At 36.9% G+C, this 12,255-nt stretch overlaps 1 protein-coding gene across 3 annotated transcripts in view; it reads left to right on the forward strand.

Annotated features, from left to right (window-relative positions):
- UBXN7 (UBX domain protein 7) overlaps positions 1–12,255 on the forward strand; it is a 68,404-nt gene that overhangs the window by 37,128 nt on the left and 19,021 nt on the right. For all 3 annotated transcript variants that reach the window (XM_079923098.1, XM_079923100.1, XM_079923099.1), the window contains 3 exons: positions 4,119–4,265; positions 5,612–5,702; positions 6,358–6,485. In XM_079923098.1, the coding sequence (XP_079779224.1) occupies positions 4,119–4,265; positions 5,612–5,702; positions 6,358–6,485 (366 nt within the window). The remainder of the gene's footprint in view (positions 1–4,118; positions 4,266–5,611; positions 5,703–6,357; positions 6,486–12,255) is intronic.

The following is a 12,255-nucleotide window of genomic DNA, read 5'->3' on the forward strand; positions in this document are numbered from 1 at the left end:
AAGCCACCTTAGTGAGAAGGCTGCGCACCACAACGAAGAGTAGCCCCCACTTGCCGCAACTAGAGAAAGCCCGCATGCAGCAACAAAGAGGAAATGCAGCCAAAAATAAAATAAGTTTATAAAATATAAAAATAAAATATAAAAATTGCCATTCAATTGCACATGCACCTAGTCCTACTAAGAGTACTTTGTTAACTTCAAAAGTACTTGCTATAAATGCAAGTAAAAACATTTTAGTTAAAATATAAAGAACTGATTCAGAAACAAAATACATAAGATGAAGTTTTTTTAAATAAACTATACATAGCTTATATTTTTATTCAAATTAGGCAAAAATTATAGAAAAAAACAGCAAGGAAAAATAATAGTAGTTTCCATTTACATAAGAAAGTATTGTGCATATTTTAATATATTTCCTTTTTGACTTTATGCATATATATTTATTCAAGCAAATTATCTTTTCCTCTGTATCCTCTTTTCATACTTTCCTGATCTGTTTGGGACTGGGAGAGACGTTACTCTCTCACTGTTCTCCCATTATCACAGATAGACCCTGTCACATGCCTCTCTATTTGGTATAGCCACACTTGCTCTTGGGTTTCTCTATAATGGCTTTTGAATATTGATTTAGAACAACCTAATGAATTCCAAGAGGAAAGGTTCATCATTTGTCCCATGGCCCACTCTCACCTCTCGTCCTTGACTCATATAACTAGTATACTTAGTGAGATTATATAAGATTCTCTTATGTTCCCTCCAGACATTGCTGCTTTGCATGAAATTTGTGTCTTTTTTGGGGCCCTTCTTTCTAGAAGTAATTTCTTTTTTTTTTTAAATTTAATTGAAGGATAGTTGATTTATAATGTGTTAATTTCTGCTGCACAGCAAAGTGATTCAGTTACACATATTTATACATCCTTTTTCATATTCTTTTCTATTATGGTTTATCACAGGATATTAAATACAGTTCCCTGTGCTATACAGTAGGACCTTATTGTTTATCCATTCTATATATAATAGTTTGCATCTGTTAATCCTAAACTCCCAGTCCATCCCTCCCTCACCCGCTCTCCCCCTTGGCAACCACAAGTCTGTTCTCTATGTCTGTGAGCCTGTTCCTGTTTCCTAGATTAGGTTATTTGTGTCATATTTTAGATTCCACATATAAGTAGTATCATACGGTATTTGTCTTTCTCTATCGGACTTACTTCACTTAGTATGATAATCTCTAGTTGCATCCATGTTGCTGTAAATGGCATTATTTTGTTCTTTTTTATGGCTGAGTAGTATTCCATTGTATATATGTACCACATCTTCTTTATCCATTCACCTGTTGATGGACATTTAGCTTGTTTCCATGTCTTGGCTATTGTGAATAGTGCTGCTATGAACATACGGGTTCATATATCTTTTTGAATTATAGTTCTATTGGGATATATGCCCGGGAGTGGGATTGCTGGATCATATGGTAGCTCTATTTTTAGTGGTTTTTTTTTTTTTTTTGCGGTACTTGGGCCCCTCACCATTGTGGCCTCTCCCATTGTGGAGCACAGGCTCCAGATGCGCATGCTCAGCAGCCGTGGCTCATGGGCCTAGCTGCTCCGTGGCATGTGGGGTCTTCCCGGACTGGGGCACGAACCCGCGTCCCCTGCATCGGCAGGTGGACTCTCAGCCATTGCGCCACCAGGGAAGCCCTATTTTTAGTTTTTTAAGGAACCTACATACTGTCTTCCATAGTGGCTGCACCAGTTTACCTTCCTACCAACAGTGTAGGAGGGTTCCCTTTTCTCCACACCCTCTCCAGATTTGTAGATTTTTTAATGTGGCCATTTTGACTGGTGTGAGGTGGTACCTCATTGTAGTTTTGATTTATATTAGAAGTACTTTCTTAACAACATCTTCCAGTTTCTTTTGCTTGTATAAGGTTTCTCCCAATGTAAGCTTCATGAAGTCAGGGGTTTTTTGTTTTGGTAACTGCTATAAATCCAGCATCTATAACTGTACCTGAAACATGATAGATCCTCAAATATTTGTCAAATGAATGAATCTGAATGAATGAAAGTGTGAATGTGAATAAATGAATTTTTAAAAACAATAGCAAATGACTCTCCATTGTTTTTGAATTCTGGACTTTTATTATTTTTCAGTGTTATCCTTTTTTTAAAAAAAATATTTATTTATTTGGCTGTACCGCGTCTTAGTTGCGGCATGTGGGATCATTGTGGCGGCATGCGGGATCTTTAGTTGCGGCTTGCAGGATCTTTAGTTGCGACATGTGGGATCTAGTTCCCTGACCAGGGATCGAACCTGGGCCCCCTGCATTGAGAGTGTGGAGTCTTAGCCATGGGACCACCAGGGAAGTTCGTTATACTTTTTTTTGGTCAGTGTTGTAGTTGAGGCAGACTTAATAAATTTACTTTATTATAGGGATTATGTACTCTTCAATCTGTCTCTCTAGAGTGTGTTTTTTTTTCTTCATTCTCAAATACTTTTTCTTCAGTTAAAGCAATATAATTACTCATTTATCTCCCATTTATCATATCTGTGTGCTTACTATAGGCAAGGAATTAACTGGAATACTATTACTTTCTAGAAGCAGAGAGTTATTTTATTAAATTTGTATACTTAAAAATAAGCTTTTGACCAGTTAATTGTAGCTTTCTGGCTCAATATAGGACTATTTCCTTTTAGAACTTGGGTTTTCACCTGTGGAATCAGTAATGAATATTATAAAATTATTTTCTCTGGCGGATTTGTACAGAAAAATAGGATAACAATTTTTGTAAGACTGTGTAAACTTTGTTATAAAACAAAAGATATTCTTATATTCTCCAGTACCTCGAAAATGATGTATGTTCTTCAATTGTTGTTAACCTGAGTTAATTGATTCTTAAGATTTTCCCATGTCAAACTGATTTGGAAAAAAATATTGTTCCAGGACAAAATTATTCAAAACTATAGCTTTCATTTCATTGTTTCTGTGCAAAGGTTTGAGGTAGCATTTGTTCATTTGCTTTTCTGCCATTCTTTTCCAGTTCAGCAATATTTCTTAGGTCATTATGGTGATGAGGAAATGTGAGGCAAAAAAGAAAGTGTACACTCACGCACTCGTGATTGATAATTGTGCTATAAATTGGGGAGTCTTTTGGAGATTATTCTGAAACATTCTTTGATCTGTAATCTCAATTTGACATATGAAGAATCTGAAATCTCAATTTTGAAATACACTCCTAGGAAAACAACCCTGAGAGAAAAAATCCTCAGCAGCTTTTACTGAAAGATTTAGAGTGATTCTATGAAATACCACATGCCTAATAATCGAGATGAATATATTTGGAAATGTTTATAAAAAATGATATTGAAGAAAATAAAACAACATAAACTAATATGCACATACTAGTTACAACTATTAAAAAGGAGAGATATATTTGTGGATAGGGGTTGACAGCACAATAGAATTATGTGACTTGTTGCCCTTGTTTGTGGAATCTTTTTCAGGTAAAGATGTTTACATGTACGATAAAAATCCAGCTACTATAACAAATAACAGTGAATAAAAGGAAAACAGTTCATTTAAATTTGAGAAATGCTTGCAAATGGACAATATAACTATATACATATAAGCAAAATAATGTAATTAATTTTTTTTAATTTTAAATTTTATTTATTTTATTTTTGGCCGCTTTGGGTCTTCGTTGCTGCGCGTGGGCTTTCTCTAGTTGCGGCGAGCGGGGGCTACTCTTTGTTGCAGTGCGTGGGCTTCTCGTTGCAGTGGCTTCTCTTGCTGTGGAGCACGGGCTCTAGGTGTGCAGGCTTCAGTAGTTTTGGCACATGGGCTCAGTAGTTGTGGCTCGCGGGCTTAGTTGCTTCGCGGCACATGGGATCTTCCCGGACCAGGGCATGAACCCGTGTCCCCTGTGTTGGCAGGTGGATTCTTAACCACTGAACCACCAGGGAAGCCTGTAATTAATGTTTAGACACTGAAAGCTATAGATGCCATACTTGGGGAAAAAAACTTAGTATTTATGTGGAAAAAGGACAGCTTCTGAATTCTGAAACATACCGGTTACCAAGTAGAAAATCTTTCTAACAATTGTTATGTAACTTTACTCTTACAGGCCAAAGAGTGTGGCCAGATGCAGAATAAGTGGCTGATGATAAACATTCAGAATGTACAAGACTTTGCATGCCAGTGCCTCAACCGTGACGTATGGAGCAATGAAGCTGTGAAGAATATTATCCGAGAACATTTCATTTTCTGGCAGGTGGGGAGAGTTCATTAAAAATTTTGTAGTATTTTACTTTGGTACATGGGATGTCGGGGAAGAGGAATTGGGTTATAAACTGGAAATAAGTCATAACTGAGTTAAGTTTTGACATATGAAGAAGTAAAACCACCCATAATGGCTGAAATAGTAAGGATAAGTGAAAGGGCAGCAATGAAGGGAAGGAGGAAAAAAGGAACCAAGCCGTGTAAACCGTATAGTATTCATATCTCAGAAGAGTTTGAACGTCTTGATAGAGTGTGCAGCTGTACTGTTCAATAGAAATGTAATGTGATTCAAAATTTTCTAGTAGCCACATTTAAAAAGGTCAAAAGAAACAGGCGATTGATTTTAATATATTTTAAAAATCAATATCTCTAATATAAAACTAATATTAAAATATTGATGAGGTGTTTTGATTTTTTTTTTTTTGGTGTTAAGCCTTCAGGATCTGGTATGTATTTTACACTTACAGTACAGCTGTTAGGACTAGTCACATTTCAAATGCTTTAGTAGCACATGTTCTAGTGGCTACTATAATTGATAGTGGGAACTGTAGAAGATCTTGAAGTAATCAAAAAACATTTGACTAAGACGTGGATTTTAGCTTGAGTTTGATAGTCTTTAATTGTATGTCCTTAAACTTGTCACTTAGCCTTACTGGCTCTGGTTTCTTTTTATATAAATTACCAAGCTAAGGGTAGATGATTGTGCTCCAATTGTTTATATTATGAAAAATTATAGGGAATTCCCTGGCGGTCCAGTGGTTAGGACTCTGTGCTTCCACAGGGGGCATGGGTTTGATCCCTGGTCAGGGAACTAAGATTCTGTATGCTGTGTGACACAGCCAAAAACATTTTTTTTATAAAATCAATACTTCTGAATGAACTTAATCTTTTCCCCACTGTAAGACATGCTATTAATGTTAGTAATTTGCCTGTTCATGTTTTACAGGCCCCTAAATTCAGTAAATTTTTTTCTGAATGGTAACCTTTTATTCAGCGACTGTTGATTGAGCATCTCTTTGCCTAGCAGTATGCTATGCACTTGAACTTAAAATCTTAATATATTGTGATTTATTAAGATATATGTGGTTGAGAGTCAGGAATGAAATAGGTAGACAGATAACTTGAAAAGGAAGAGCAATACCTCTTTGAACTGGGAAATGAGGAAGAATGGATTGCTATATTTATGTAAGTTTCAGAAGTGACTGAGGGCAGGAAGTGGAGGGAGTTCACACTAGGTGGCCTTCATTTTCTCTTTAATTGCTGTTGGTATATAACAAGAATATAGCTAGTACTTTTCTAAGAGGCTGATTTTTTTTTTTAATATCAATGATTTAACAGGTTTATCATGACAGTGAGGAAGGTCAGAGATACATACAGTTTTATAAGCTAGGGGATTTCCCCTATGTTTCCATCTTGGATCCACGGACAGGTAAGGGTTATTTCAGCTTATGGTCTTTAACCTATTATTTAACTTTCAGTTACCTAAATTATCTTTAGTATTTGACTGGGTCCAGTTTCAAAATTGTTTGTAGTAATTTAGTTGAAGGGTTCTTGTTCGTGCCCTTTAGAATTATTTAAACATCTATTGATGTGTGTATTTAGGGAATATGTTTCCAACAACTTTGGGAGATGGTAGTATTTTATGTTTGTGCAGTTCTGTTCTTTCAAAGAATAACTGTTTATCTTCCTTATGATTTGTAAGGAATCCCCTTAGGTCACTAAAATGTTAAGATTGTTCAGGTACTGGTTGTAATCCCACCAAAGAAGCAGAGGGTAGAGCTGGGTTTATTATTAATTGATTGAGTTTTATATAAGTATTGCTTTCTCTGAATCTCGTCTTCCTAAATGGCAATAAATGATATCAGTAGATAAAGTAGTTCCTCCATCATGATGGCTGGGAATCTCTTAGGTTGGTTATAATTAATGTATCCCCTAGGTTATGAAGACACTATGTAACTTAAGCTGGTGTTGGGTGGGGATATGTTCCCAGTAAATTTTAATTATGTATATGCTGAAAGAAATACTTAGTGAGAATTTAGAAAGAGTGTTGATTTTATTTCTATATCCTGGTTTTTAATCTTTAGGTCAGAAGCTAGTAGAGTGGCACCAGTTAGACGTATCTTCTTTCTTGGATCAAGTAACAGGATTTCTGGGTGAACACGGGCAACTGGATGGACTTTCTAGCAGTCCCCCCAAAAAATGTGCCCGTTCAGTAAGTATGACTAAAAAGTGGTGATGGGCAGTTACCTGTCACTGTGTAGAAGTGTCTTGTGTGAAATGTTTCAGGTAAAGATGGTAAAGACAATAATGTAAGGGGTAGACAGTTACAATTTGTGGCTGCACAACATCTTACATTTTGATAGTTTCCTACGTAAGGGTTCTCTCTTCTCAATGAAATTACAGAATTCATACTTCCCATCTCCTAGGATCAGGCATGTGACCTAAGACCTGGATTTAGAAGTAAACAATATGAATATGTAGCAGTGAGCAGGAAGACTGACCAGCAAGCCTGGTAACAGAAAAACCCACTTCTTCAGGGGCAGCACCGCTTGGACTTTTGGAATCCAGGTCTGAGCAGCAGCGGAAATGGTATTTTTGCTAGAACAACTCTCATGGTGTAATTGGGCATTATTGCTGGTTACATACCTTTAGGACCTGGGTCTCAGGCCCACCCAAAGATTATTTCTATATTTGATTTCTATAATATGCTATCACTAGGCAGACCTGTTTGATAATTGATAGCAAGATTAGTTGCAAGTAGGAGACCTTCAGAGATGTGGGAATCTCACACTGGTTGTAGCAACTGTTTGGGTTTGATGGCAGTGAGGATAAAATTAGTTACAGAGGATGTGACTTTAGCAGTCCAATATCATGCAGTGATGAAACAGTTCCTTAAGTTATTACCTAGAATAAAGTGCCCACTTAAGGAGAGGCTATGGGTGCTTGCCAAGGATTTGTATAGAATTCTTTTTTCCCCCCCTCCATTACTCAGAAATTTTACTTAAGTAGAATTCTTTCTTAAGGCATTAAAAAACCCAGGAAGTTTCTGTGATTTCCCTAAGAGAGTTTTCTCATCTTTTGCAGTCATAGGCTGATACTGTCAAAACACAGAGCCTGAGCTTGTGAGTTGATGAATTACAACATAAATTGAGTTTAAAATCTCACTAGATCTCTTATAAAAGTTAAGGGACTTAGTAGGGAAAAGAGTGGGACCATAAAATTGGACAGTGACATAGCGCTGATTTGGGTGACTAGTACCTCAGACCCCACTTCTGAACTAAATTCTCTGAATGTTACAAATTTTGATCAACTATGTACAAAGAGACACAGCAACAAATAATGGCTTAAACAAGGAAGACATCTTTTCTCAACAAGAAATTCAGAGGCAAGCAGTCTAGGACTTGACTCATGTGGATGTCATCAAGGAACCAGGTTCCTTCCCGTTTTTTCCCCCCTCCATCCTTAGTATTGGCTTGTGTCCTCGTGGTCACAGTACAGATGCTACACTCCCGTATTCCAGCATGGACAAGGAGGGAAGGGGGTGGCGTCTCTATTACAAAGGTAAAACAGCCACAGATAAAGAGTTCTGCTTGTTTTAGCTGGACACATTTTCTTGTACACAGTTGAGGTTCTTTTAATAAGGAAGCAAAGAAGACTGGGTATAAAATAGGAAACTAACAGAGTCCATCATAATGTCATTCTTTAAAATCAGCCTTCATGATACACAGTGTTATTATCTGTAGTCAGTCCAAGCCATTGCATGTCACGTGAGCACATCTGTTTGCTTTCTTGTGAGTGCTATTTAAGTTTATTTTGAAAAATTTCAAAATAGCTTTGTTGAAGTATAATTAATGTCTAGTAACTGAGTATATTTAAAATTTGCAGTTTGACAAGTTTAGATATGAGCATCTTTTCATGTGCTTTTTTACCTTCTGTCTCTTTTGGTAAAGAGCCTATTCAGATCTCAGGCTCATTTGTCTCTTACTGGGTTGTATATCTCTTTTTTTGTGGGGGGGTGGGGCCCGTGCTGTGCAGCATGTGGAATCTTAGTTCCCTGACCAGGAATGAAACCCGTGCCCTTTGCAGTGGAAGTGCGGAGTCTTAACCACTGGACTGCCAGGGAAGGCCCCTGGGTTGTATATCTTTTAATTGAGTTGTAAGGACTTAAGATATAAGTCCTTTGTTGGATATATGGTTTGCAGATATTTTTTTTTCAGTTTGTTGCTTGCTTATTCATTTCACGATGGTGTTTTTGAAGAGCAAATTTTAAAATGTTGATGAAATCCAATTTATCAACTTTCTTTTTTATTTTAACGTTTTTATTGGAGTATAATTGCTTTACAATGGTGTGTTAGTTTCTGCTTTATAACAAACTGAATCAGTTGTACATCTGTCCCCATATCTCTTCCCTCTTGCGTCTCCCTCCCACCCTCCTTATCCCACCCTTCTATCTGGTCACAAAGCACCGAGCTGATCTCCCTGTGCTATGCGACTGCTTCCCACTAGCCAGCTATTTTACATTTGGTAGTGTTTATATGTCCATATATAACCTACCACTCTCTCACTTTGTCCCAGCTTACCCTTCCCCTACCCCGTGTCCTCAAGTCCATTCTCTAGTAGGTCTGCGTCTTTATTCCCATCTTTCCCTGGGTTCTTCATGACCAGTTTTTTTTTTTTTTTTAGATTCCATATATATGTGTTAGCATACGGTATTTGTTTTTCTCTTTCTGAATTACTTCACTCTGTATGACAGACTCTAGGTCCATCCACCTCACTACAAATAACTCAATTTTGTTTCTTTTTATGGCTGAGTAATATTCCATTTTTTATATGTGCCACATCTTCTTTATCCATTCATCTGTCAGTGGACACTTAGGTTGCTTCCATGTCCTGGCTATTGTAAATAGAGCTGCAGTGAACATTGTGGTACATGACTGTTTTTGAATTATGGTGTTCTCAGGGTAAATGTGCAGTAGTGCAATTGCTGGGTCATGTGGTAGTTCTATTTTTAGTTTTTTAAGGAACCTCCATACTGTTCTCCATAGTGGCTGTATCAGTTTACATTCCCACCAACAGTGTATGAGGGTTTCCTTTTCTCCACACCCTCTCCAGCATTTATTGTTTGTAGATTTTTTGATGATGGCCATTCTGACTGGTGTGAGATGATATCGCATTGTAGTTTTGATTTGCATTTCTCTAATGATTAATGATGTTGAGCATTCTTTCATGTGTTTGTTGGCAATCTGTGTATCTTCTTTGGAGAAATGTCTATTTAGGTCTTCTGCCCATTTTTGGATTGGGTTGGTTGTTTTTTTGATATTGAGCTGCTTGTAAAGTTTGGAAATTAATCCTTTGTCAGTTGCTTCATTTGCAAATATTTTCTCCCATTCTGAGGGTTCTCATTTCATCTTGTTTATGGTTTCCTTTGCTGTGCAAAAGCTTTCAAGTTTCATTAGGTCCCATTTGTTTATTTTTGTTTTTATTTCCATTTCTCTAGGATGTGGGTCAAAAAGGATCTTGCTGTGATTTATGTCATAGAGTGTTCTGCCTGTGTTTTTCTCTAAGAGTTTGATAGTGTCTGACCTTACATTTAGGTCTTTAATCCATTTTGAGTTTATTTTTGTGTATGGTGTTAGGAAGCGTTCTAATTTCATTCTTTTGCATGTAGCTGTCCAGTTTTCCCAGCACCACTTATTGAAGAGGCTGTCTTTTCTCCATTGTATATTCTTGCCTCCTTTATCAAAGATAGAGTGACCATATATGCATGGGTTTATCTCTGGGCTTTCTATCCTGTTCCATTGATCTATATTTCTGTTTTTGTCCCACTACCATACGGTCTTGATTACTGTAGCTTTGTAGTATAGTCTGAAGTCAGGGAGCCTGATTTCTCCAGCTCCGTTTTTCTTTCTCAAGATTGCTTTGGCTATTCCGGGTCATTTGTGTTTCCATACAAATTGTGAAATATTTTGTTCTAGTTCTGTGAAAAATGCCATTGGTAGTTTGATAGGGATTGCATTGAATCTGTAGATTGCTTTGGGTAGTATAGTCATTTTCTTTTTCTTTTTTTTTTTTTTTAACGTGGTACAAACGTTTTTTTCTAATTTAATTTAATTTATTTTTTTATACAGCAGGTCCTTATTAGTCATCAGTTTTATACACATCAGTGTATACATGTCAATCCCAATCGCCTAATTCATTACACGACCACCCCCGCCGCTTTCCCCCCTTGGTGTCCATATGTTTGTTCTCTACATCTGTGTCTCAATTTATGCCCTGCAAACAGGTTCATCTGTACCATTTTTCTAGGTTCCACATATATGTGTTAATATACGATATTTGTTTTTCTCTTTCTGACTTAACTTCACTCTGTATGACAGTCTCTAGATCCATCCACGTCTCTACAGGTGACTCAATTTTGTTCCTTTTTATGGCTGAGTAATATTATGTTGTATATGTGTACCACATTTTCTTTATCCATTCGTCTGTCAGTGGGCATTTAGGTTGCTTCCGTTACCTGGCTATTGTAAATGGTGCTGCAATGAACATTGAGATGCATGTGTCTTTTTGAATTACGGTTTTCTCTGGGTATATGCCCAGTAGTGGGATTGCTGGATCATATGGTAATTCTATTTTTAATTTTTTAAGGAACCTCCATACTGTTCTCCATAGTGGCTGTATCAATTTACATTCCCACCAACAGTGCAAGAGGGTTCCCTTTTCTCCACACCCTCTCCAGCATTTGTTGTTTGTAGATTTTCCCATGATGCCCGTTCTAACTGGTATGAGGTGATACCTCATTGTAGTTTTGATTGGCATTTCTGTAATAATTAGTGATGTTGAGCAGCTTTTCGTTTGCTTCTTGGCCATCTGTATGTCTTCTTTGGAGAAATGTGTATTTAGGTCTTCTGCCCATTTTTGCATTGGCTTGTTTGTTTTTTTAATATTGAGCTGCATGAGCTGTTTATATATTTTGGAGATTAATCCTTTGTCCGTTTATTCGTTTGCAAATATTTTCTCCCATTCTGAGGGTTGTCTTTTCGGCTTGCTTACAGTTTCCTTTGCTGTGCAAAAGGTTTCACGTTTCATTAGGTCCCATTTGTTTATTTTTGCTTTTATTTCCATTACTCTAGGAGGTGGATCAAAAAAGATCTTGCTGGGATTTATGTCAAAGAGTGTTCTTCCTATGTTTTCCTCTAAGAGTTTTATAGTGTCCAGTCTTACATTTATGTCTCTAATCCATTTTGAGTTTATTTTTGTGTATGGTGTTAGGGAGTGTTCTAATTTCATTCTTTTACATGTAGCTGTATAGTTTTCCCAGCACCACTTATTAAAAAGACTGTCTTTTCTCCATTGTATATCCTTGCCTCCTTTGTCATAGATTAGTTGACCATAGGTGCTTGGGTTTATCTCTGGGCTTTCTATTTTGTTCCATTGATCTATGTTTCTGTTTTTGTGCCAGTGCCATATTGTCTTGATTACTGTAGCTTTGTAGTATAGTCTGAAGTCAGGAAGTCTGATTCCTCCAGCTCCGTTTTTTTCCCTCAAGACTGCTTTGGCTATTCGGGGTCTTTTGTGTCTTCATACACATTTTAAGAGTTTTTGTTCTAGTTCTGTAAAAAATGCCATTGGTAATTTGATAGGGATTGCATTGAATCTGTAGATTACTTTGGGTAGTATAGTCATTTTCACATGATTGATTCCTCCAATCCAAGAACGTGGTATATCTCTCCGTCTGTTGGTGTCATGTTTAATTTCTTTCATCAGTGTCTTATAGTCTTCTGCCTACAGGTCTTTTGTCTCCTTCGGTAGGTTTATTCCTAGGTCTTTGATTCTTTTTGTTGCAATGGTAAATGGGAGTGTTTCCTTAATTTCTCTTTCAGAGTTTTCATCATTAGTATATAGGAATGCAAGAGAGTTCTGTGCATTAATTTTGTATTCTGCAGCTTTACCAAATTCACTGTTTAGCTGTAGTAGTTTTCTGG

The sequence above is a fragment of the Stenella coeruleoalba genome (assembly GCF_951394435.1).
Source record: "Stenella coeruleoalba genome assembly, chromosome: 5".
Taxonomy (NCBI): domain Eukaryota; kingdom Metazoa; phylum Chordata; class Mammalia; order Artiodactyla; family Delphinidae; genus Stenella; species Stenella coeruleoalba.